Consider the following 25,614-nt stretch of genomic DNA (forward strand, 5'->3'; position numbering starts at 1 on the left):
TGTCTCATTAACTGGGAATAAGAGTAGGATTCAAGTCCGGGACTGAATAACATGAAGGCCCTTAAATATACTTGTGGATTTTCTTTACAGTGCTTGCCTTTCCCACAACATACAACTCAAGGCGTATCTTCAAGTTGCAAGAGGAAATTTCTGAGTAGGATCTTAAGCATCTTCAGCCAAGATGGTTACTGCATACTTGGATAGAAGAATATGTTCTTCAGAAGAGTACATTAAAATTTTTTTAAACTGACATTTTGATTAAAGAGACAAGCAACAGGGGAAGTAACTGTGCCCTGATCTAAACCTGTAAAAAAGGAAAATAACCCCCCCATTTTCATTTTTCTTGTACTTAAATACAACTTACAGTCACAGAATCGAGTTGCTCTGTAGAAAATGTGTCGATCAGACAGCTCCACTTAGGATTTCTAAATATATCAGTAAAACATGCAGCTCATTTGCACTGCTGTTCATTGTATCATATTTTGGCACTCGACATTTAAGAAGCAAAATAATTTAAGAAAAAATTTTAAAATCTCCTTTCACCTACGCTGAAAACTGTTGTTAGTATAAAAATACTGTAGGCAAGAGTTGGTTAACTCTTGCATTTTAACGTGTCTCACCCCACCACAGATCTTAATTTACCACCCTTTTCTAGGCTAGTATTTCGCATCCTACAAAAACCCAGGTTTAGATACTGGAAACGTTGGCAAGCTCAGTAAAAAAAAAGTCAGCTCTTGCCAACACAATTCGCCTACTTCTGAAATATCTGACACCTCCGAGGAACTCCCACATGAGCTTCATCTTGAGAAACCACTACCAATACCTCCAAACAGGATCAAGCAGCTACTTGATTACCTGAAGCAAACAGTAGAAGCTTTGGGCAGCTAATTATAGGTGAAAACATGTAGCAAGGTCGTGGTGAAGGAGGAATGGGGTGTCTCTCAGAGATGCCTGGCCAAAAAAAGTGGTCTTTTGAGGGGTGTTATCCCAATGCATCTCGCAGTTTTGGTGCTCACATCCACCGCAACTGAGCTGGAGACTTTTTGCACCAACAAAAATAGCAGATAAAACATATGTACCCATATGTCGCAACACCAAGGGATCCAGAAACAATCCAGACTCCTCCAGGAGGAGTTCAGTTAGCAAGACTGAGTCGCGGAGATCCAGACAACACATCTTGAAGGTCACGACGATGCATCTTGAAAAGAACCACCTACTTTAAAGGCAACAGTTTCTCCATCAGTCAAACAATTATCCACGTACGCTTCCACTCTTGGCAGCTCCACGCAGCGAACTCTGACTGGAGGCAGGTAAGAGGAGTCTATCTAAATGGCAACTAAAACAGTTCCCCCAAGTTTATTAGCGTATTTTGAGGTCTGTGTGGCTTCATAGTGATAAATGAACATGTGGACAGAGAATTGCATTCAGATGCCCTGGAGAAGAAAGTTACTGATAGCCGCTACGGAGATGGCCTTCACCCTGGTGGAATAAGCAGGAAATCTGCCAAGTGGATGATAACCTAATTTAAATAGATGCAGAAATCCAATTAGAGATCCTCTGAGCAGAGACAGCTCATTCTCGTCTCTTGGATTAGAGGCTATTAACACGTCGCAAGCTTTTCTAAATGCACTGTTGTCCAGGCAGAATGAATGTGCTCTGCAAAAGCACTTTGCTCCTCCTTGGCGTAAGAACATCAAAAGTGAATGCTGTCACGACAGCATAAATATATAGCTGCTTCCAGTGTAAGTTTAGGATGGGGTTTCACAGAAAATGTGATGTATGGAGGGGGAAAAAGTGACAGAGATTTAACGTCACTTACTCTGATTCACCTAACACTTCTGATGGATGTTACTGTCACTAGGAAAGTTGCTTCAGCTCTTTCGCTTTTCAGCCGCCTGGAGAAGTCCCCAGCTTAAATGCCATAGGTGTATGACAGCAGAATGCAGACAAGCGCTTGGAGCCTTAGTCTTTCAATAAATATTCCTAGGGATTTTAGGGAGAAGTATTTCTTCCTGCTTTACGAGTCAGTAAAAGGACTGACGTTAGCAGCCATGCTTTGAGACATAAATATTTGAAAGATGTATGGGATTATCTAAATAACATACCCCCCCGTGAGAGCCAAGGAGCAGCCCGCGGGGATTTAAAGGCAAGCACTGCCGATGTACCTACTTACAGCAGGGTCACTTCGGGATACAGCAATCCCGAGCGGAGTTGTGGGAGCACCGTCATGCAGGCTCTGTCTAGTCTGCTAATAAACCAGATTGCAGCCGGGCAAGCACCTTTTGGCAGACAATATGAACTCTAAACAACCATACAACTTGATAATGTTTAAATGGAGAAAGAACAGCAGCAGGAAGCTCATACGGTGGAAAAGCAGGGAGGCTAGGGCTCGTAGCAGGGCAGTACCACTGACAGTTTCTTTCCCTTCAAAGTCAGATCAGGGAGAGATTGTCACATTCAAAATATTATCTTCTAATTTGTACTTCCACTGCATGAGCATTGACTGTCACTATCCTGCTGAGCTTTGAAGACTATCCCGAAAGCAACTGCCTCATATATGATGCTTTTTTGTTCAGAAATGCTCTTGCTAATCTTATTTTAGGAACTCTGCTAAGAATCCCAGGCTTGTGATGCTGCCTTTTGGCTGTAACCAGAAAAAGGTACAGAAACTCTGAAGCAGAAGGACGCAGGCTTCGGCGTTGTCCTCACGGAGGGGCGCTGCGGGTGGGACTGCGGTCCAGCGGCCACAGCAAGGATGCCCAGCCAGAAAGCAGGCATGAGAGCGGCACAAGGTGACCACCTCCAGAGAAGCAGACTTGTCACAAAAAAGCCAACGCGACCCCAAGCCTGGAAAGTTGCAGCCTCAGGGCAAAGTGTTCATAAAGTCTCGGGCTACCTTGTAAAGAACAATCTACAGGGGGCAAGAGGAGACGCGCTGGGGATTCAGAGAAATTACATCCAGCCACGTAAAAACGCAAGTCAGAAAGAACTTAAAAGAACTGTTTTGAAGAATAATAGTGACAAATATGATGTCAGAAGAAGGGCACCAAGGCAAGGAAAAGATGAAGAGCTTTTAAGGACTTTAGGAAACGGCCCTTCTTTGATCAAAATAACTGTGCTCCAGAGGAGTTGAATGCTTTCAGGAATTTCAGCCTGAAAGGATGTTGAAGGGGAAATGTCATATTTCTTGCAAATGGGAGGATATTTTTGCACAAGCAGCATACTAGTAACCTCACATTTCACGGCATCACTTGTCTTCAGGGAATGCTAGTGGGAATGGACATACGAAGGTAAAAGGATGGCAGCAACACAAATGCGTACTGCCCAGGTAAAGCTGAGGAACGGCATGCTCACCGGGGAAATGATCCTGCTGAGCAAGTTTTGGAGATCATTCAATAAGGCAACCTGCCCCTATAAGCAGTTGTAACCTACTGGTGTTACAGCCTAGCAACATCCCAGCGTGGGAGATGTTGAGGTATTCCCAAGGGAAAGCTCTCCTCTTTACAAACAGGACCATTTCAATGAGAAACAAGAGCACTGCTTTTTTCTTGAGGATAGACAGCAACGTGCATTAAGCAGATGACTGCTATTCTACCTCCTTTGCCAGGCCAAGAAAGCCATTCCTTTAATAAGACAGGAATACTCAAGATTCATTCTGTTGAGACGCGAGGGATGGGAAGCATACTTATTTGCTATCACAGGACAGGCTCTGCAGACGGCGAACAAAGCTCTGTTCTCAGAGACAGGGTGCGTGAAATGTACCCGCAGCTTGTCGCTGTCGCGTCAGGGGACAGGGGGGAATTCCCTTTCAACCACGGGAAATGTAAAGACTATGGGTGAACGTGGGATGGGATTATACAAGCGTAACGGAAAAGGAGACAGACACATACTGATTTGCTGGTGGGTAAATCCATGAATGCATACAGCAATGAGGATTTGAAAGCGCAAGGAATCACATGTTAGAGAAAAGGTCAAGATTACTCAAATTCCACTGAGAGGAACGCAGGACAGCTTCAAAAGCTTTAGGAAGGATTGTATCTTTAATCCTCAAGGCTCTGGGATGGTCACCTTACAAACCTCACATGGTAGGGCCTGGAAAACCAACCCACCATTACAAATGATGCCCTGGATCTAGGATTTGTTGTGTCAGGTCAAATCCAAATGAAGACATCACTTGGCCATCAGTATCCCATACTTTAACATTGCTGCAAGAGTGCAAACAAGAACTCAGTCATGTATGTTTCTCCCAAAATATTTTTAATGTGTGACATGTGGCAGATCAAACTGTTTGCTGCGTACGGATTTAAAAGCACCTAGTACAACATATGCTATAGCTATGGGCAGTTATCAATGCCCCTGCTCCCCATAATTTAGAATAAAAAAGTGCCGCCAGTCTGCTGCCCGGGTCCCTAACAGGAAACCTTTTGTTCATAGGAAGGCTCTAAACGGGGGCACTGGAGAGAAGAAACAGGTCTCGAGGCTGAGAACTGTAACAGAAAAGATAAGCCAGAAGAGGGCACAGAATTAAGTTACCTTTATCTGCATCATATGAGCAGAAAAGTAAGTTTGCTCACGTGCCTTATGTACTTTTATGATTATTTTCTTTTCCTTGCATTACTGTCCTGTACTTACTCTCCAATTTCCCACCACCCTTATGTCTCATCACCTCCCTACACCATCTTCAAACTCAGAAATGCTTGCTCCCGTTACAACTCTGGATCATCTTCCTTTTTTGTCCGAGCACCTTACTTGAAATTCCTAGTGCATCGCACCATCGTTTCCTTTTCTCTTTCCTTCCACCATCTTCCCAAATAGTTTCTCCCCTCCTGCTCTCCCTGCAAGTTCCTGCCCTTTCCTATTTCCCTGCTTCCACCGGGCAGTCGGGCAAGCAAACAGCAGCCAAAGCAAACCAGAAACCGCAGCCTGCAACAGAAGAGGAGCAGAAAGCCAAGCCCCAGGCCAGGAGGCAAAGGTCTGAAAGAAGACACAGCCAGCTTGGGAATGGGGCTGCAAGGAGCCAGAAGGACTCTGAGGGTTTAACGTGGAAGAATAGGAAAGGAAGAAGGAAGCAGCAGAGGTACTTGCATCAGATTTGGTGGAAAAGGGGGAAAAAACCACAGACAAAAAAGCAGAACAGTAAATCAGTGTATCACAATGAGACGGAAACAGCGGTCCTTCCGATATGGCACACGTGGCTCTCTAGGGAAACAGTTCGCTTCCTCTGCCCCAAATATTTTACAGGACTAGGAATGCAGTTTCGTTCACTTTCTGAAAAGCACTGCTACAACTCTTCCACATTTTGAGTTTGTTCCACGCTCTGCAGGCTGCGTTTAGGAAATATTTACATGAAGGAATACACAGAAAGAGCTAACGAGATGGAGAAAATGTGCGTGCCAAGGAGCCGAGTTATTTTGGTATAGGAAACAAGAACTACTGGAGTGAGCTGAAACAATTTCAGATCCAGTTTAACCCCAACAGACCTAAAGAGTGTTACTTGCAAGATAAAGTGCATTTTAAAGATGCTCAGACAGTTCTTTGCTTCAAAGTCAAAAGCAGATACAAGCCCTTTGCATATATGCTAATATACCCTATATTCACGAGCAGAACATGATTAGAAGGATAAGCCCAAGCGTGTGTTAAACCAACGAGCAATGAAAGTAACTGGCACTGAAACTCCTGAAAAAACACCTCCCGTTAGTGAGTTTATGAAACAAAAACATACAAATCTTTGAAGTCAGTGAGCAAATAGCAGAACTTCCAGTAATTTTTTTTAAATCTAAATTCAGCCTATTATCTCCTCTCAGCTAGCAAACAGCAACAGCGGCCAGAGCTAAAAGAAAACTCTGTGACAATACCAGTTATTTTCAATGGACTTCAGTTTATTTACCCGTATGCACACACTGTGTAGGTCACCCACTGATTCACCTATCTTAAATGAAATACCTCTGCTCACCTAACAAAACGTTTTTAGTTAGCTATGATACAGCTAGACAGATCTTTGGAAATGCACTTTAATTTTACCTGTGTCCCTATGAGACAGATTCACTCTAGAAATGAAAACTCCTGAGTTTCTCCATTATGAAACACTGAGAACAGGCATCCATCTCCTCCAGCTAAACCAACTATTTAGTTTTGCTTGCGTCAATTTTCTCCCTCTATTACAATAACAAAATTACCAGCTATTTAATCATTTTTAACCTTGGTGTCCCTTAGGACAAAAGCTCTCTAAAATATGAGGTGTAATGTTCCTAAACGGACGCTAAAAGCAACATTAAGATTTGGCTTCCCATGTTTTTGTTTCTCTACAGCGTATGGTTTCAGTAGTTGGTGGCATTAACTTCACAAGGTGCTCAACAAATAACAGCATTTCTTTCCTCCCATATTGTAACTCATACGAGTACGCTTGCTCAAATCCAAGGCAAGAGACCTTAGGAATACAACAGTCAGTTTTCATCTGCCGGTTTTATGTACATGCATCTGCAATTTTTTGGCAGCGATCCGAGAGCGCTGGTATATACGATGCTATTCTGTCCAAATCCTACTTGGACAATTTGCCTTTCTGCTCAAGGAATAAAATCTAACAATTCCTATATATGGTGGTTAATAAATCTGCCTGCTACTTTCAGGGGGTTTTTTGCAATAGAGATACAATGCTGTTCTATTTATAAAGGTCAAGTAAATTGTATGCAGTCTGTGGAGCCCTAACATCTCTGTATTATTAAAACAGAATATTTTATTTAGACAGCCCCTTTAGAGAGAGGAAAAAAAATTCTCAGAATAACGTCTTTTCCCCTCCAATCTGAGTTAAGGTATGTACGCAATTTTGTGTACACTGAGGAGAACAGGAATACAAGTGTTTATTTGTTCTTCACTTGAATTATAACAAATATTATTTTTCAAACACTCTATAACATTTTTACAGATTGTTTGGATAAGCCACAGCTATAAATCCTGCCTGGCTCTCAAGCAAGGAAAAAGCTTTGCATTATCTTGTGGGCAAGGAAATAAACTGCCAAGAACAGCAAAGGGGGTTGGGGGCGAGAAGCGGGGTTAAACTGGGTTTAACATGCTTAACCTGGGTCCCCGGGACAAAATCATTGCCTTCAGCCATACCTCTGCCATCTTCCTGTATTGGAATGATGCCCCACTGATCGATACTTTCACACAAATTATTGAGGAGGTCAGACAAGGATTCAACAACATAGGAAGCTGACAATGCTCAAATCTTCCTTAGTTTTGTTAGAACCAGCTAGACGTTTTTTAATCCAGTGAACAACAATTTCAAAATAAACAGGTTTTATGATCATACTGATGATTATGCCACAGTAAAATGCAGAGAGGCCTGTGCGTGAGACCGCTTAAATTACACAGCTAATAGTACCTATGGAGATGCTAGCACTGCAAAAAGCCCATCCAGGAGTCTGAGGAAGGCAGCAAATGAACGAGCAAACATAGAAATCCCATCTAAACTAATCCCAATTACAGCATTTACAGTTAAACGCTGTGACTTGCGTTGAAACCACAATACATAAGAAATTCCTCAACTGAACCTGGTTAGGAAATTGAATTCCTGATGACATTTCATCTTTGATATTCTGCTACCACGGCCTCTAAGGTCTGGTGAATGCCTGAGAGCTGAGGGCTGTCCTGTGCCATCGAGCCAACATGAAAGAACACGAGTGCGATCAAAAATGCAGCTGAGGAAGATATCTCCCCGAGTTTCAGTTTTAGAGTTGTCGTATTTCTCCCTCAAGCAGTTCAGAGAAGTCTGTAGAGGCAAGAGAGGTCAAGGAGAACAAAGAAGTGCCAGGCAGAATTACTGCTTGCAGGTGCTCTAATTTCATTTTTTTGGACAGATATGCCCAGCACACCCAGCTGGAAGTTAAGCAGCAGAAATCCCAAGTGACCAGCTATACTTTCCAAGAATCAAGCTGGGCTCCACATAGCTTTTAGACTAGAAAAAAAAAAAAAACATACAGAAAGTTTCTAGCCTGAATTTTAACTATTCAAAACTGTCAGCTCTTCACACTCTTGGCGCATCTCTAATAGACATAAACCCAATTTTAAAGATCGTTCTGTGATTTACTCTCAGGTTAATAGGAAAAGAAAACCTTAAATAAATCTGACATTAACCTGTATCTGTATTAAGTTTTTGTTATTTAGGTGGCAACTTGGGGAAAGCTTCTCTGCCTGTGAAAATCAATGCCCCTTAAATGAGAGCACTGGAATTTTAAGTGCCCTGTTTTTGTTAGAGACTATGCCTTGTAGTTCACTATTTAATTAGGAATGAAACCTAATTTCTAATCACCGAGTGCTCATGCTTACAAAGGAATTATAGTTAACAAATTCTCTGGAATATAAAAATTAAGACTTTACAAATGCTGGTTAATCAGCATTAAAAGCCAGATAGATCAAAGCCTGCAATGATGGGGGCAGACCAAAGCTTGTGCTGGCCACAATTCCCTCCTTCTCAGGTACAACACCGGGTGGCCCAAGCCGCCCAACTTCTTGTAAATTAGGAGGCAAAAACATATGAACAGCACAAGTATGTCTGAAAAGGAAAAAATAAAGGAATAAACTAACTTCATACTGCACTCTGGCCACCCTTGAGGTTGCAAGAAGCACTTTATGCGGGCAGATGAAATCCTCCTCGTCAAACGCAGAAGAGGATTGTTGTGGATCTGCAGACTCCCTCTCCTAATCTGTTCCGGCAAGACGACTACGCTATTTGCTTCCTTTTAAAAAAAAATCAAATTTATGCATACATGAATAAAGGGCTAACCGTACAATCAGTACCAACAGTACTGCCAGGAAAAGAGCCTGCTGCAAGATAAAAATGTCATGTAAAATGCTTCATATAAGGGAAGACGCTTATTTTTTAGCTCGTGCTTCTTATATGGATCAATAAGGCTTTGGTCACAGAGAAGAGTTTTAGGGGGTTTAGGGTTTTGGTTTTTTAAAGCACTAACTGTGTTGTACCTAAAACAGCCTATGGATGTAGTGCTAACAAAGGGCCGAGGAGAGAGAACACGTGCGGACACAGGGACTGTGTGCCTAAGAGCTTGCCTTTTTTTATTTTCAGCCGTGACAGATGTCCTTTCCCTACCACTCAGAATTACTCTTTTTGCAAAGAAGAGAAGCCACGAACAGCCAAGACATTTGCAGACAGTACAAAAAGCGGTTTTGAGGGTGTGAGAGGGAGGGTCAAAAGCAGAAATCTGTTTATTTGGCACCTAAATATAGCCCAGTTAACTCAGCAAACATTTTTTCTCTATTACATGCTATTTTGTCTATATTTAGAGGCTGTAAGGAACCAGCTGTAGCATCACCATTTTATTACATTCTCTGATGGGGAATTTGCTTTTGCTCCCCAGAACAAATCTCTGCCGTTAAGTGACCATGACCATGACTTGAGTCTTGGGTATAAAAATTAAGTTTTCAGCTGAAGCACCAGCAGTAAGGATGAGCTCTTAACTTGAGCCTTACATGAAGGAGCTCAGCTCAGCTATGCCTGGCTGTGAACCAAGCCTCTAATAATCAAAGAGGACACATCGGGAGGCTGCTATTCCAGATCAGCCACAGGTTGATTAGTTATTTCATACAACATGACGCAGCTGCTGGTAGAACTCAGATTTCAACCAACTGCATTCAGAATGGAGGCTGCTTCTAAGAAAAGCCTTTTCGGATAGTAAACAAAAATAAGTTTTGGGATTTTGAGATTCTTGTTTAAAAAGTATTATAACCCTCCAGAGTATTTTTGCCTTTTTTTTTTTTTTTTTTTTTGTAATAGGATTGCACAACTGGACACCTGTAGCATGTGGAGGAAAACTTTTTTTGTGATGAAAATTACCATACATTAGGATTACGGCTACATAGAATTTTTTTTTTTTTTCCATAATCACTTAAATCAAACCTTGCCTGCTGAAGTTTTACCATACAGACAGATCTCTGTCAATGCGGCATCTGATTTACCTCTTTAGATGAGTGCACAAATAGATAACTGATTTAACTTCTCAGAATCTCTCCCTGCACAACAGATACTTTTTAAAAAGCATAGGCCATGGGCAACAAAAGGATAGTTTTTTACTCAAAAAAACCCATATTCTACAATTTTTCTCCAATGCTTTCAGGCTAATTTGCTGAGGTAGCTGTCTCTTCTTCTCAATGTATGTACCGCAGGGAAGTGCACTTCAGTCTGCAAAGCAATCCAGAGAAAATGGTATCAAGGCACTGAATGGCTGTGTCTGAGCAATCTCAGGATCGCCAACACAAACAGATAAAAAAACTAGACTTTTAGGTCTTCCAAAAATGTGCAGAGCACAAGAAAGGTTTAAAACAACCAGATGATGTTGGTGGAATGAAGAAAACCTGTACAGCAGTGTAAGAGAGAGAGGTGTAGCACTGCTTGTCTCCCAGCGATGGTTCTGAAGCATCGATGAGTGATGTTCAGACTCCATGCTCAGGACCTGGCAGCCTTCAGTTCTGCCTTGCCTGTCTCTTGGTGACCTGAGCGATGTGATGTCAGGCTGCAGACACTTGTGATTTAGGGTGTGATGGCCCCTCTCACCTCTCACGGTTTGTACTGGGAAGTCAAACGGAGAGCCAGGGCAACTCTGAAGGAGCTACAGAGCAAACAACCTGACATCAAGTTAGCTTCTTTGTGCATCATATTCTTCAATTGAATTGATAAGAATTCCATTAAGAAGCTTGGGAAAAGCGTGGAATATTATCTCCCCATGATATATCATTTCTTCAGTATGAACAAAGTCAAAAAATATTTCAACTGCTGACCAACGAAATCAGAATAGGTAATGGAGCTGAAGGCTTCCAACTATACAAGCACCATATGTAATTTTTTAAATTTCAGGCGCTATTCAGGAACTAGCATCTAAGCCTCATAAGGCGCCTCCAGCATACATTAAAACTTCAAATACCTGTAAAGATCCTACCTTCTCGGTACGTTACACAAGCATCCACATTTTACATAGTTGTCTTGACCATCCTTAAGACATCTGCATCACTTCAGTGCCTAAGCCAGGTTGTCCTAACTCACACTTCCAGATCCTATACCATGCAAACAGGGTACATGTTCATGAAGCTTTACATTTTGTTTCCTACATATTCATAAGTTTTGCATCGGTTTAACAACTCTGCCGCAACGCTCTGGAAGATTGTTCGGCTGTATTTCAACAGTAGCCTTCCTCAGTATTAGCCCCACAGCCAAAACTGTTGTGGCCACTAAATCCAGTGAGCTTAATCAAATAATGTGGCTCCAATTTATAACATTTGCCTGTCACAGACCGCATCAAGAATCTTTTGTGGTGGAAAAAGTTGAAAAAACAAGTGGAAACAGGTTCGTTTTGATTAAACCTGCAATTGAAAGAGTCCTCTATAGCTCATAGATGGAATTTCCAGTCGAAACAAGGAGAGAGAAAAGAGCCACTGTGCTCCGGAGGTGAAATCTGAGTGACATGGACTCATGTCCCTGGCTCTGCCCAATTTCAGTCAGGTCTCCCATGCATTTGTCCTCACTATGCTGACGGGGCAGCCTCACTCTCTATGGAAGCTTTGCCATTTGTACCTGCAAATACTGGGATAACGCCTTACCCTGGGTTTATACATCCTAAGTGATGGTCTAAATATCAGGCTAGTGGTTTCCTATTTGAGCTCTTTTTGGCTTTCAAATAAAAAAATAAAAAAAAAAACCCAACCACCTGTTGTGTCTGTGCAAGAGTAATGGCACAAAATCACAAAGCTGAGATTTGCTTGATGATGTCCCTTTTGGACTTGCTTTGCCTACCTAAATAACGGTAAGACTCATCCTTGTACAAAGTCCGAAGGAAAAAAAAAGTTGGCGATTTAAGAGGGAAGTGATAATTTGTTCCTAGTCATGGACAACAGATGCTCTTGAAGTACCTGCCACGATGGCTGATGAGAAAATAACAACACTTGCAAAGCAGAAGGTAGAGCAGCTGCTTCCTGCACGACAGGAGCAGAGGTCAGGTCCGCCACCATACAGAGCCAAATGTCATTTTCCCCAGTGCCTAATTCCTAACAAACAGCGGTGGCACACATAACATACCTGCGTTCACAATTACTGGCTAATGTGCTCTGGTATTCAGGCTTGCCATGCCTGCAGAAAACACTCCTTGACGGTGCATGCCCTCCTGCAGGCACATTAATAAATCTAGCAAATGAATGGAGGGAAATAAGACGGATAGTTAGCGTTCCCTTGGGACTCCTCTAATGAAAGACTGCTGGGCCGCAATACAATATCCACCCCGCAACAGATCACTGCGCCGCTGCCAAAAAAAGGCCACATGAGCTCTTCCTGCCAAGGCAAGCTGCGACTCCCAGATACCCTGTCAGAGTCAGTTAAGAAGCAGCAAAATAAGAGAGCTGCACCACCTGTGTCCCTTCTCCAAGCAGAAGCGTCGCGAAACTTCAATTACCTTCCCCCAGCAACAAGTCTAACTTCAAGCGGCGAGTCAGAGGCTGTGTCTTCCTTTCAGCAATGCCCTGAACCGAGGTAACATCAAGTAAAACCAGAGTATCTGCCTTACTTAAGCTCTCCCAACGTACTCATTATCATGGTATCTGAGTACATCTGTGTTTGGGTATACTGCTAATAGAGAAAAGCCATCGCCTCTCCACGCTTCATTTCTCACGTGTGCCTCGCAGAGCTAGGCTTCTACTGGGAAAACAGAAAGCAATCAAGTATCTGATGAGCAGGAGATGTGTTCTCCCCTTCGTGCAATTGCTGTGTTAAGAGGATTTCAATGTGCAAAGATATGTAAGGAAAAAAACTTATACATAATTTTTATATATATACACACACACATACTCCAATTCAACTAGTTCTTAAATATCTAGCAAGTTTAGATAAATAGCACCATTTGAGCACTCAGACACAAGTTACGCATGAAGCTATACGCACACACCCCCCCCCCTCCCATTTCTAACTGAGATTGAGCCTCCCCTTTTGTCCGTACGCTCCCCACCAGTGAGATGTTGCTGTTATTTGGTCCATAGGCAGGACTGTAACAAGGGCGAGTAACAACAAACGCTATAACGCAGCCTCCCGGAGCTGGAGCAGCACTTCATCAAACAGCGCGCAAAGACGTATCGAGTCACTGCAGGATGACATTCAGCCATCGCACAGCGTGCGCCGTGATGTTTTGTCAATACAACTGAAAGCCATTACCGCTAAACGCCCTGACACCAGACGCTCTCTTGCTTTGTGTCCTTTTTGGTGCCGGTTCTTTAGGGCAGGGGATGTGCATTATCTGTCTTTCGGCTGAGCCGAGCAAGGTGCAGGCAGCCAACGTGATAGAATTGCTGTTTGCCCGTAACAGGAGGCCCACGGGATGTCACATCTCATCAGTCATGAGTCGACTGATTTTGTACAAACTGGCACACCAGAAAAGCTGGATTGTCAGGAAAATCAAGCCTCCCGCGGTATCTTGTGCTACAGCCACTGGAGGCTCTCTGCCTCCTGATGTATAGGGGAAACAAAGCAGGTTTTTTAGGGAGATGTAAAGTCTGGATTCTATCAGATGGGACAGCTTTGTAGAAGGAAGAGCTTTGGGGTTGAGAGGGAAAAGAAGGGCAAGCATCCATAGGAAGAGAGAAAAATCTTGGGCAGAAGAAGGAGGAGCAGGAATAAGAGACCCAGGGAAGTAACTGAGGGCTCAGAAGAGAAGGGAGAAGAGGGTGGTGAGGCCTTTCCTGGGAAGAGCAGTCTGCCCTGCCATGGTGGGCAGAAAGGACAGTGGCGTGAAGGCAGGGGGCTCTGGGAACACAATGCCAGAGCACATGCCGCAAAGGGGACAGAGAAGACACGCAGGGGACCCTAGCAGGAACCTGGAAGCGGAGATGAAGGGAACAGACGCAATGAGTTCAGCCCACAGCAACTGCAAATTGCAATACTCGCGCATTGTACAATCCCACCCTGCAGATTCATATCCAGCTGCAGGTCACTGCAGAAAACTGGAAAGGAAGTATCATTTCCTCGTCCCTCCACAGCCCTCTCTTCCACAACGCTTGAACGCTCCGTTTTTCCTCCCTCACTTCTTAAAGCAGGAAGAGAGAGAAAAGAAACCCTACTGCCTCGTTTGCCTCTTCCAGCCTCTTCCCCGAGTCCTTGCTGCCGTTCGCTCCACACCTCTCTGCAGCCTCCGGAGCCGGGATCCAGCTGCCTAGCCAAAGACAGCAGAAGTGAGCTGCTGTTATCGCAGCTGTGGTCTCGATGACAGCTATGTTGAACAGCCCTGCTGAAGACCGTGTGTCATTTATCAGGTGTCAAAAACATGTCTCTGTTTTGTTCATTAAACATACATACCAAACTACAAAACACAGCAGTTGCCAGAAGAGGTGTATATCTCCTCTATGTGACCAAGTTTAGTCACCGTTAAACCTCACATGTAACCCCTTATAGACTTTCACTAATTTAAGCAATACTGAAACTTCAAGGCAAAGAGGTGGAGAGTAACTCCACTGCGTATGTATTCCCAACTCAGAAAGGCGGATGCCTCATCTTCCATTTTACCTAAAGGAATTTCTCAGGGTTTTAAGTCATGATTTTCAAAGCATCTCTATAGCTACTAAGATAGCTATTGTTTCCAACAAGCATAAAGGTAGAGCTGAATGGCATTATTTGCATCACATTTGGTTTATCTCCACTTTCGTTAAGTGCTTGGCTATTGCCTTGATGTGCTGTTGCCTGAGTCATACTGCGATTGATTTCTTCTATTCATCAGAAATGTTACCCACCAAGAAAGTTATTTTCCTCATTTAGCCTGTGGACTACGAGAGCACTAATGAATTCCCCTCACCCGGTGGATCTTTGCACACAATTGACATCAAATAGGCAGTTTAAATAGTAACAAGCACTGACAGATCCCAGGGACACTGGGGGCACGGAGCAATGGCTTTAGATTTTCATCACATCCATGTCACCAGTTATTTACTCTTTTGCTCCTGAATCTGAATGATACTCCGTGGCTGCTAAGCCGCAGAAGCCAACAGCATTTGGACGTTCCCAGAGCCCAGCTGATACTGGAACAAATTCCATATACTCCACCGATATTAAAGCGTGATTGTTTTCTACCCTAATAGAAGTCCATCTCGTAGTATATTTGTGTTAATGCAATACTCCCGCACATGTGGATAAGTACATACGTGCACATACACTATTGTCATTATATATATTTCTCTTGAACCTAGGATATCACATTTAACACGCAGTATGCGTGCATTTACAAGACTCCAGTTTCATTTTCGGTCAGCCCAGCCAGCTACGTTATGATGTCTCTATTTGTTCAGATCACCCACGATCACCACCTCACAGAATATTAAATAAGTGAACAAAATGAGCTGGCCTGGCTGGGTAGTTTTCGAATCCACGTCAAGCCCACGTCGCAGAGCTGGTCCACAGCTTTCCTGACACAGTTTGTGTGTTTAACAGGAAACACCTCCAATAAATATGCTCACAAACCAAATCAAAAAAGGGAATTTTGGAGAAAGAAACACAGCTCCGGGCAGGAAAAGTGTTGCAGTATGACAAGGGGCTTTTTTTCAGTGATACCCTACTTCAAGATTGCTCCTAACAAACAAGCACCAAGTACAGTCCAAATATCCCAATCCTACTTTGCAATTTTAAAGTCTGGGAGCCCATTTTCTACTTTGAAACCAGGCACCAGTGTTCAAGTTTGGCTATATGTGCTCAGGCACTAGTTTCCAAGGAAACCAGTGACTGCATGCGCATTGCAAAACGCAAGTCCTGTGCTCGCTGTTTCACAAGTACACTGTAGCTATCTCCGTGACACAAACCCTTCCAGGTAGATGCTTTACCACTGTTTCTAAAAAAACTTAATACTATTTCAGACGTTTAGGATGTCAGTACACACAGTACATATCCAAGCAACATGCACACTTGCAACCAAACCACTTTCCGTAGATGTTGAGAGAAGGAGAAAGGAATTATTTGCGTTGTTTTAGGCTCCAGTGCAGCAAATACTTTTGGTTTTTCCTGTTCTATCAGCCCTTCGAAACAAAGACAACCTACACAAAACGTGAATGTCAGGGACTTCTCTGCCTGCACGTACCCTCTAGAAATGGCAAAACAGCAGATGAAAAACATTTATACAAATATTTATCCTTTAGCTTGCTACAAATGCAAGTATTTTGGCACCATGAAAAGCCAAAAGAGAAGCAATACCAGCAGCACAGGCAGTAAGGAGCATCATTTATGACAGTAAGTGGCATTTAAACCACCACCTACCACCTCCAGTTCAAAAAGCACAGCTTTCCAGGACCCCTTACCTTAAGATAAGGTTCGTATTCAATGAATCCTGAAATCTTAGCATCCCGCAGTACCTATCCCAAGCAGGATAACCAAAGAAAACAGGTACATATCAAGTCACTGTGTCCTTTTTAACTCTCTAAAGGAGCAATTTTTTCCCCTTGACTCATATTTTGCATCTGGTGCTCAGTGAGACAGTGTTTATTAACGGCATGGAGTCCACTCGCCTTCCCAGCGAGTCTGCAACACAGGTTGCTGCGAGCAGCTGGCTAGTTGAAATTTTGTGCTACTACGTACATTTTTTGCTCAGTATCAGTGCTCTGATCTGGGTTTTTTTTTGATTCATTTCAGACATGTAAGACGCATACTGTCATTAGGAACACAGGCTGCTAAAGCTCAGGACTACTTTCACAGAGAGCCTGGAGAGAAGGCATTCATGTCCATGGTCTGGGACCTCATTTTCTGTTGATGTACTTTATCCACCTACAGCATTCACCCAATAATACAGATAAGAGGAAAAAAGTGCATTCTGTAGAAAATGAATTTATGGAGATGTATTACAATTAAAAAAATAGTTTCTACGTTAATGACCGCCTTCATTTAAGTGCTATTAGCTTGCTTAAAACTCCTGTACTTGCTGAATAGTTTTGTTTTGCGTATAACCACCATAAAGATGTCAATATAGTTTCTAAACAGAACTACTTTGCTTTAAAACATCGTGTATTTACACTACACTGCTAAAATTAATATCTGAAAGCAGCAGAAATTCAGAGAAGTATGTGTTGCTTATTGCTACTAAGCACAACTAAAAATAATTGAAATTGCAGTGACGCTTAATCTTGCTGTCACTCATCAAAGCAAGAATCAGACAGAAAATGACAAAACAAATATGTGGCTTTAATAGCTTTGTCCGGTGAATTGTTTTTATACCTTCCTTTGAATAAAACACCTCTGGTCCTTAGAGTTGACATTCAGCGTAAACATTACCGGACTAAACAAGTGTACTTCAGAAATGACCCAGAACACTGCTCGCCAATAGAGAAAAACCTTCGTCCTCTGCATAATAAGTAAATACGATATAGTTATTCCTTACCACCACTAGTAACCAAAGCCTCAGAAGGCTGAGTTATACAAAGAAAGAGCCAAACTATCAGCAATCTCACGCTTGCCACTTCACAACGCGTTAAGCAGCACAGACTCCCGAGGCGTGAGTCACACGTGTGCCTCTTGCGTACAGGAAAGCCCCATCCACCACCACCACCACCACTGCCAAGCCAGACCTGTCAAAACAAAGTAAAACAACATTTGACTGACTTGCAATCGCTGCTATCCTTCACACGCTGCATGTTAAAACTTCTGTCAGGAAGCGTATCATCCTTCACAGTAAAACCTCATCCCCGCGAAGCGCGAGGAGGCTCTGCTCTCAGCCCTGCTGCAGGAACAGCAGCGGAGCAAGTCGGGTGTTCGGGGAGTCAAGAGAGGAGATGGCTCACGAGGCAACTCTGCCAAGCTGCCTTGGCCAGCCGTAGAGGTGAGATAACTTTAGGACTGGGCTGCTGGGTAGGCAACAAGTCCCACGTACCCAGATGCAGCAGGACTTGCTACAGGAGCGGGCTGTCCTTCACAGCATCCGTCAGCTTCTCCATGCAAATCAGCCAGCTGACGCCAAACCCAAAAACCGCGATAGGGTTTGAGTGGCACCGCGCTGCTAGAACGGCGGGAGAAAAGTCAATCTCGTCCCCTTGACAGCCGCCAAGACGAGTGGAAAGCTAGTCAGCGGGCGCCTAAGGGAGATCATTCCCCAAGGCAATGCTCTTGGCCACGTCTCGTATTGGTGGGCACGTCATCCTTTCTCACAGACCTCCTACCAGTGGAAAGACGCTGCCGCATCACTACTCGACACATACCAGTAAAGTCCTAACCCTAAAGTCCTAACCCCCTAAATCCTGCATACCGAAAAAAACCCCACTGACATCAATGGATGTCAGCGTTAAATCAAGAATTAGCAGATCTTTCCTGGCACATAAATTCTTTTTCAGAACAATGTTAAACTACATTCAGATGGATTCAACGTTATATCACATAGCACATAAAAGCAACCACAGCAGTTAATTACTCTCAAATGATAAATGCATTTCAATTGGTCGCTGGACACATCATACTGAATTACATCTTGATAGCGAAAAAAAAAATTTAAGGTTGCACCACTACATCCATCGCTGCTGCTGACTGCTTTTGATATGATGTTTTCTGCAGCGTGACAGCAAAACCAGAAAGTAACAGGACTAAAGAACCCACCATCCCTCATCTGATTTCACAGCTCCTGTCCCACAACTCAGGAAGCAATCATGGCGGGAGGGTGTCTCCGTTCCTGATCACCGGTCCCTCAATCGTCTCAACCATCAGTTTCTAGTGGTTAAGTTATGTTGCAACCATCCTCCAAATTATTTTAGAAAGAGGAAAGCATGGGGCTTAAGAAAAGAGGTCAGGGTTTTGGTTTTTTTAGAACTATAGTCTGAGAGTTTTAATTAATGAACGGCTGCTGGGTACCGCAGCGTACATACCAGCAGATAATTTTATGCAAACATTCTAAATATGAAGTGCTTTTCAAATACTTCTGGGGGGTTTATTACTATTATGATCACTTAAAAATATGTCTCTAGTCCACAGAAGACGTGCACGCTCGCCTTCAAAGAATCAATTTGGCCGTTGAAGGGATTTTGCTAAATCTCTTGTATGTATGTTGTACTTTCCCTAAGGCTATGCAATCAAGTATTTTATTTTTTTTAAACCCAAACTCTTAAATATGACTCACAGGCTGCTCCTCCCCCCAAAAACGAATCTCTGGGATTTTGGCAGATTCCCCAACTTTACATTCAAAGCATTCCTAAGTCTGTTAACGCACAAAAACAAGTCGTTTTTCATCTTACTCAACATTTTCTATAAATGACACAGCGTTTTGCCGTTATCTCAGTTAATGACAGAGCATACACCACCTCTGACAAGAGAAGATCGGGCCCTACACATGTCTTCACACTCACGAGCTCTCTGCTTTGTTTCACGTTCTGCTTCTACATTTCTTTTTCCCTTCTGGAAAACAAAATACACTGATTACACAGTCTTCCAAAAAAGCATACAGCTGTTGCAAATCACCCAACGAAACAGCCTTTTAAAATTAAAGTCCTGAGTATTTTCCCACGGCAAGTACAACATAACGAAAGCGAACAGACGAGAGTTACAGCTTCCTAGTTAAAAAGGCTATTCTTTAGTCTGCAGCTCTATAAAATCTTAATTGGAATAACAGTTGGTACAAACTCGGTCTCACAGTATTCTTTTGGGGCTGACAGGCTGTTAGCAGCCACGATATATCCTACGAGAGGTCAAAGGTGTGGAAAAACAAACAGAGCAGCAATTTTAGAAGATGAAGAGGAGATAACGATTTGTCATGACATTTTTCTGCCATGGAAAACCATCCAGCTTTCTCCACAGTCTGTGCCCACTTACTCCAGTCACTTCTTCCAAATTATTTCCTTTGGAGGGGGCAGAAAGAGAGAGACACTTATTTTAGACACCTGGCTTCTAGTGACTTGAATACGAAGACTGATAAAGATGCCAATGCCTGACTTCGCTCACTGGTATCACAACTTGGAAGAAAATGGCGGGATGTGTCCCTCCACAGATTTTAGCTATAAACTGCTCATGTGAGCCCACAAAGTCCCGTTTCACGTTAAAAAAAAAAAAAAAGTTTAGAGGCAAAATAAGTCCAACCCTGCAACAGCAATTAAAACTCTTAACACTCTGAAACGTTGGGGTTTTTTTTTTTAAACTATATGCATCTTAAATGGTGGCGTTTATGTGCAAGGTAAGAACTTGCAGGAAATTTAACGGCATTTTTTCCATATGAGGCAATTAAATTCAATTTCACGCTTAAAAGCCATTCAGAGTTTACCCATTTTACAACCCAGAATCTTCTCTGTGGAATCACAGCAGCTTCCATCGACACTTCACCACAGAGTCAGACCCACAGGTATCAGAAGTCTACCATCGCCCTCACGATCACTCCTCCTCGTTTGTAACAGACTTGCTACTACTACTGCTCCTACCAATCTCCAGCCGCCTTAGGTGCTCCACCGGACCAGGAGGACAGGCCCAGTACCACTTAACTGCAAAAAACCCCACAGGCTACCAAACAACGGAAGATTTCCTGTGTGTCCTCTTGGTGCTCCTACTTCTGGATAATGCTGGAAGAGAGGCTGACACTTTGGTGGCTTGTCAAAACCAAAGGTCGGATGCCCTTACCTCAAGAGTCACTGAGGTTCGGCATGAACGGGGCAAAAAAGTCAACCCTTCTTTGCGGATTTTGGTAGGTCCTGTTCTGCTTCCAGGTCCTCTCCACCTTAGCCTCCGGTACCACCACGAACGGTTATCTTGAACATCAAAATGTCACCAAGATTGTGTTGCGTTTGTTTAATCAAGACAAGGACCTCCCCTCAACCACACACGAGCACTGTGTAAGCCAGGTGCGCGACTGCACGTAGAAAAGCATAAGAAAAATCAAAATTTAGGTATTAATGATCCCAAATAAACTAAACTTGTTGTGCTTCCTCACTCAGTCTCCCCGGTACATCCACTACTAACAGAGCTGGTCATCTGGATTGTATTTTAATCATGAGAACTACAGGTAAGCAAAATACACAGCTCATATTTTCCTTTATTTAGGTAGCTGTATCTTCCTTTCCATTGGGATGCTCAAATTCAAAGTGCTCATCGGTGCAGTTACGGATTTAGGCAAGCACCCAAGATGACCCGTCTATCACCAGAAGACGTCGTGTCACCTCAGCCGGTGTCCATCCTTGGGCACGAGGCTTTGAGGGCTTCTCGTCACCGTAACATGACAGCTCAAACAGAACAGTGAACGCTTCCTAGAGCAATGTGCACTCCTGAAGCTGTGAGCAACTACCTTTTCCCCCTCAGCGATTAAGGTCTGAAGCTGCAAGCTGACTTAAATATTGCAAATAGCGTTAGCGTATCGACCATGGAAGGTCAATACGAAATACTCCCTCAGGCGGGTGGCACGTGTTACGCCCCACACGAGACTACGGCAAGGCATTCACGCAACGAGCAACTAAAATGTTGGAGCTGGAAAATGTTAATTCAAGGCTTCGTCAGGCTTCCTACGGATTTCACCGTACTCGGCAGAGGCTCCAGGCTCGTTCTGCTGGAAACCTGACGCGCTTCCCCGAGCTCTGGAGGGCTCGATTCACACTTCGAGGGCACCAAGGGACAAACGCGCACGCGTCCCTGACAGAAAAATAAGTGGTTTTGGATGCGATACGCTGTCCTACAGCTTAACTGAGGGAATGAATGCCTCTGGGCCGCCTTATCCCCCCTTGGACCTTTACCAGACACACCACGGCTCGCACAGACCCACCCGCCTGCCCGCGCCTCAGCCCGCCGCCCGCTTGCGGGGGAGCCATGTCGTCGTCCCCCCCCCCCCGCCTGACAGAGCCCGGTCTCCACTTTTTGGGGTGTTTTTTGTTTGGTTTGGGGGGATTGGTGGGTTTTTGTTTTTTCGGTCCACCACAGTTTCTCCCCAACGCCCTTTTGAATCCGGAGCCGCGGCCGTTCGCCTTAAAAGGGCAAAATATCTGTGGAGAAACGGCGGCGGGAAGGGGCGGGGGGGGGGGGGAGCGGGCGGGGAGGCAGGCAGGCAGGCAGGCGAGCCGCCACACGGCAGCCGGGCTCGGCCGAGGGTCCCGGAGGCGGCGGCGGGGCCGGCCCATGGCGGCCGCCCTCCCTGGGCAGGCGGCCCCGGCGCGGCGGTTGCCAGGAGACGGCGGGGCCCCGCCATGGCGGCGGGAAGGGCCAGCGGCACCGCCCGGCCTCGGCCCCAGCCCATAACCTACCGGGGGGAGACGAGCGAGTGCCGGCGGCGGCGGGCAGGCAACTCCCGCTCTGCCATCCCCGGTCAGGGCAATGGCGAGCACCTGGGCATCGCCCCTCGCACCTGCCCCGCCATCGCCTCGGCCTGGAGCGACGCAGCGTCGAGAGGCCGAGGGCCCCGTCCGCCATGTGCCCTAACAAGCGGCTTGGGGGGTGGCCTGCATCCCGAAGCCCACCCAAAACAAGAACGACCCCAGCTACCAGGATGGCTCGAACGAACCTCCGTGACCCCCGCGCTCCCGTTTAATTCAGCGAGGAGGATGTCGACCGCAAAGGGGAGGCGGATTTGCCCACCGACCGGCAGCGGCGGCGGGGAGGTCGAGCCCCGGTGGCCGCCAGCCGAGGGGCACGGCCCGGCAGCAGCGGGCAGGGGGAGGCGAGCCCCGGGCCGGCCCCCACCACCCTCCGCTGTGCTTGCACATGAAGCCAGGCGCTTCAGCAGCGGATAATCTCTTTTTCTCCTCTTTTTTTTTTTTTCTCCTTCCCTTAAGGAGTGCTGAACCAAATGCATTGCGATTTATTGGCTAGAAAAGATACTAAGGGGGGGGGAGTCATCCCGCTCCTGCGAGGTCTCCGTTTTCTCCATTAAATCGCTACAATTTGCTTAGTCTGCGGCAAGTGTGAAACCAGGGCAGAGCATCTCCCTGGCGTGCTGGGAGCTGAGGTTCCCCGCAACTTTCCCTTCCCGCCGCCCCCCCCCCCCTCCCCCGGACCAGGACACTGCAACGAGCCCCTGCTACTGCCTTCCCCCCCCCTCCCCAAAACGCCAGCACCCGCCGGGCAAGGGCGGCCAGGCAGGGCGGCGAGGAGGCTGCTGGAGACCCGGGCACCGCACCCCGCCGGGCTCCAAGTTTCCCTGCCCGCACGCTGCCCATCCCTGCCCGCCCCGCTGTGAATCGCTCCCTGCAAGGACGCCGCTCCTCCCCGGAGAGGAGAGACACCCCCCCCGGGTTTCTCCCGTCCCCTCCCGCAGCGGTAAAGCCCCCGAGACCGCCATGCGCTCCAGTTCAACCCGCCGGCAGCACAAACTCCCCCGGCGGCAGCCCGCCCCTGCCCGAGCTCGCCGCCGTGCCTCCCCCGGCGGGATGGAGGGGCGGCCGGGTCCGAAAAGAGCCCGGCCGGGGCGGGGGAGCGCGGCTCGCCCCCCCACCTCGGGGCTCACTCCTGTCGCACATTCCCCCCCAAGCCCGGAGCTCGCAACTTTCCCACCCCGCGGACCGCGGGGCCACCCGGGAGGGTGCGGGGGCGGGCGGCACCCGGGGCGGCCGCGCTTCGGCACTCCGCTCCGCGCCCCCCCCCCCCCCCCGCCTCCCCGGTCCCTCCCCGGCGGGCGGCGGCAGCCAGGACCGGGGGATGGAGGGGAAGAAGCGTCCGCCGGCTGCCCCGCAGGCAGCGAGGGGAGAAGAAGGGCGAGGGGGGCTGAGCGCGGCGGATGGAGAGGCGAGGCACGGAGCGCTCCGCTCCCCGCGGGCGGTGGGTACCCGGGGTGAACCCCCTGCTTACTGTGGGCTCTTGGGGTAGAAGGGGAGGGTGACGTGGCTGAGATCCTGGATGTCAAAGGCGGTGGGCTCGGCCGAGATCGCCTGCCGCTTGGTCCTCTGCTCCCCCTGCAAGGTGCCGGCGCTCTGCTGCTGCGCCTGCTGGGTGGCGGGCCGGATCACGGAGCGGTACTTGTCCAGCTCGTTCTGCAGCTTCTGGATCAGTTCGTCCTTCTGGTCCAACTCCAGCTCCAGCTCGTCGATGAGCGCATCCCGCTGCCGCAGCTCCTCGATCTTCTCCTGCAGCGCGTACTGTAAATCCCGCAAAGTGCCCATGGTCCTGCCGCCTCGCTCGCCCCTCGCCTCTCCCGGCAACTTTTCCCCCGAGGGCCGCCCGCCGCCTCCCCCCCTCCCCGCACTTGGGCCAACTTCGCCTCCGCCGCCCCCTCCGGCCCGGCCCGGCCCGGCCCGGCGCGGCCCCGCTGCCCGCCGGGCCCCCGCCGCAGCCGGACCCCCGCCGCCGGCACCGCGCTCCGAAGCCGGGTTGTTAGGGGCGATTTCGATCCGCCTGCGTCAGGCTAGGCTGGAGAGGGAGCGGGAGGCACACACACACACACAGACACACACGCGGAGGGGGAGGGAAGGAGGGAAGGCGGCGGGGAGGGAGGCAGGGGCGCCTGCGAGGATGCACATGCACTCCCCGCTCCCTCCTTCCCGGCCCCGCCGGCTCCCCGCACCGCCCACGCCCCCGCACCGCCGGCCCGCGGGGTCGCCCGGCGGGGGATGCGGGGAGGGGGACGGGGGGGGGGGCTGGCCGGCGGCTCCCCCCCCCTCCCCGGGGCCGCGGGAGCGCTCCGCCGCCGGGAGCCTGTGCCCAGCCTTCCTTTTGCAGGAGGAGGCCATCAAACAGGTCCAGACCCTGGGAGATGGCTGCACAAACCTGCCCTCTCCGTCCCACTGTCGGGGTGGCCCCCGCTCCTCTCCCTTCCCATCCTCTGCTCCAATCAAGGGTGCTACTTTTTCCCTACAGAACTTGCCCGGCTTATCTCCCGTTTACTTTTTGTTGTTGTTGTTGTTAAATAGCCAATTTTTGTTGTCTTCTCTGAGTGAAAGCACAAGCCAGTGCCTGGCACGGCTCCTCCTCAGCCTCAACAAGCTTTGGGCTCCAAAAACCCAGATTTTAATGTGAATATCGGTCAAGTATGTCTGCACTGGAAAAGCCCGGAGGCAAGGCATATGGGTCTTAAAGCACTAAAAAAACCCTAACTTAAAATATGGGAAATAGACTTTGTGTGTAGCCCCAATACCCACATGAAAGTGTGAGCTAGCTTCTGCCGTACCAAACGCGATCGGATTTTCCCAGTGTGCGAGCGCGATGCCTCATGCGCTAGGATTTTCTGCGTGCTGACAAACCGCTACGCGCCGGCTCTACCTATGCGATACAGTCCACGGGTCTGCAGCACAAAAATAACAAAATAAAATAAATGAGCCGCATCGGCTGAGCCCTCGGTGCCAAACGGCTCTGTTTTCTTTTGTCTTGTCTGCGTTTGCCAGGCGCAGAAGGGACGGCGACGTACGCCATGACAACGCGGCTCCTGGGCTTGGCCCTCCAGGGCAGACAGAGGGATCTGTGGGCAAGAAAATAGCTGGTTTGGGGGTTTCTCCGATAAGATTGCACAGTCTGGAGGAGTCGGGGGTAAAAACCCCCGCAGCCCAGCTAAGCGCAGGCGCCCCGCAAGAGCTTCTGCGGCGCCGGGGCACCGACAGAGTTTTGTGCTCGGATGTTTTCAGGGCAGCAGAAGCAGCTGCTTCAGTTCCCTCTCTGGGAGTTTGATGTGGGGAGGAGAGAGGTAGGATGCAGCCACGGATACGTTTTTTGGAGGTGGGTGG

The 25,614-nt window shown here is 47.0% G+C and overlaps 1 protein-coding gene across 2 annotated transcripts in view; it reads right to left on the reverse strand.

Annotated features, from left to right (window-relative positions):
- PRKG1 (protein kinase cGMP-dependent 1) overlaps positions 1 to 25,614 on the reverse strand; it is a 523,526-nt gene that overhangs the window by 464,377 nt on the left and 33,535 nt on the right. The window contains exon 1 of one of the 2 annotated variants that reach the window (XM_050898609.1): positions 23,750 to 24,060. The exons of the other annotated variant lie outside the window; for it this stretch is intronic. Within the exon in view, the coding sequence (XP_050754566.1) occupies positions 23,750 to 24,060 (311 nt within the window). Of the gene's footprint in view, positions 1 to 23,749; positions 24,061 to 25,614 lie in introns of those variants that run through there. 2 annotated transcript variants of the gene reach the window in all.

This window comes from Gymnogyps californianus, chromosome 6 (assembly GCF_018139145.2).
Source record: "Gymnogyps californianus isolate 813 chromosome 6, ASM1813914v2, whole genome shotgun sequence".
In the NCBI taxonomy this organism is placed as follows: domain Eukaryota; kingdom Metazoa; phylum Chordata; class Aves; order Accipitriformes; family Cathartidae; genus Gymnogyps; species Gymnogyps californianus.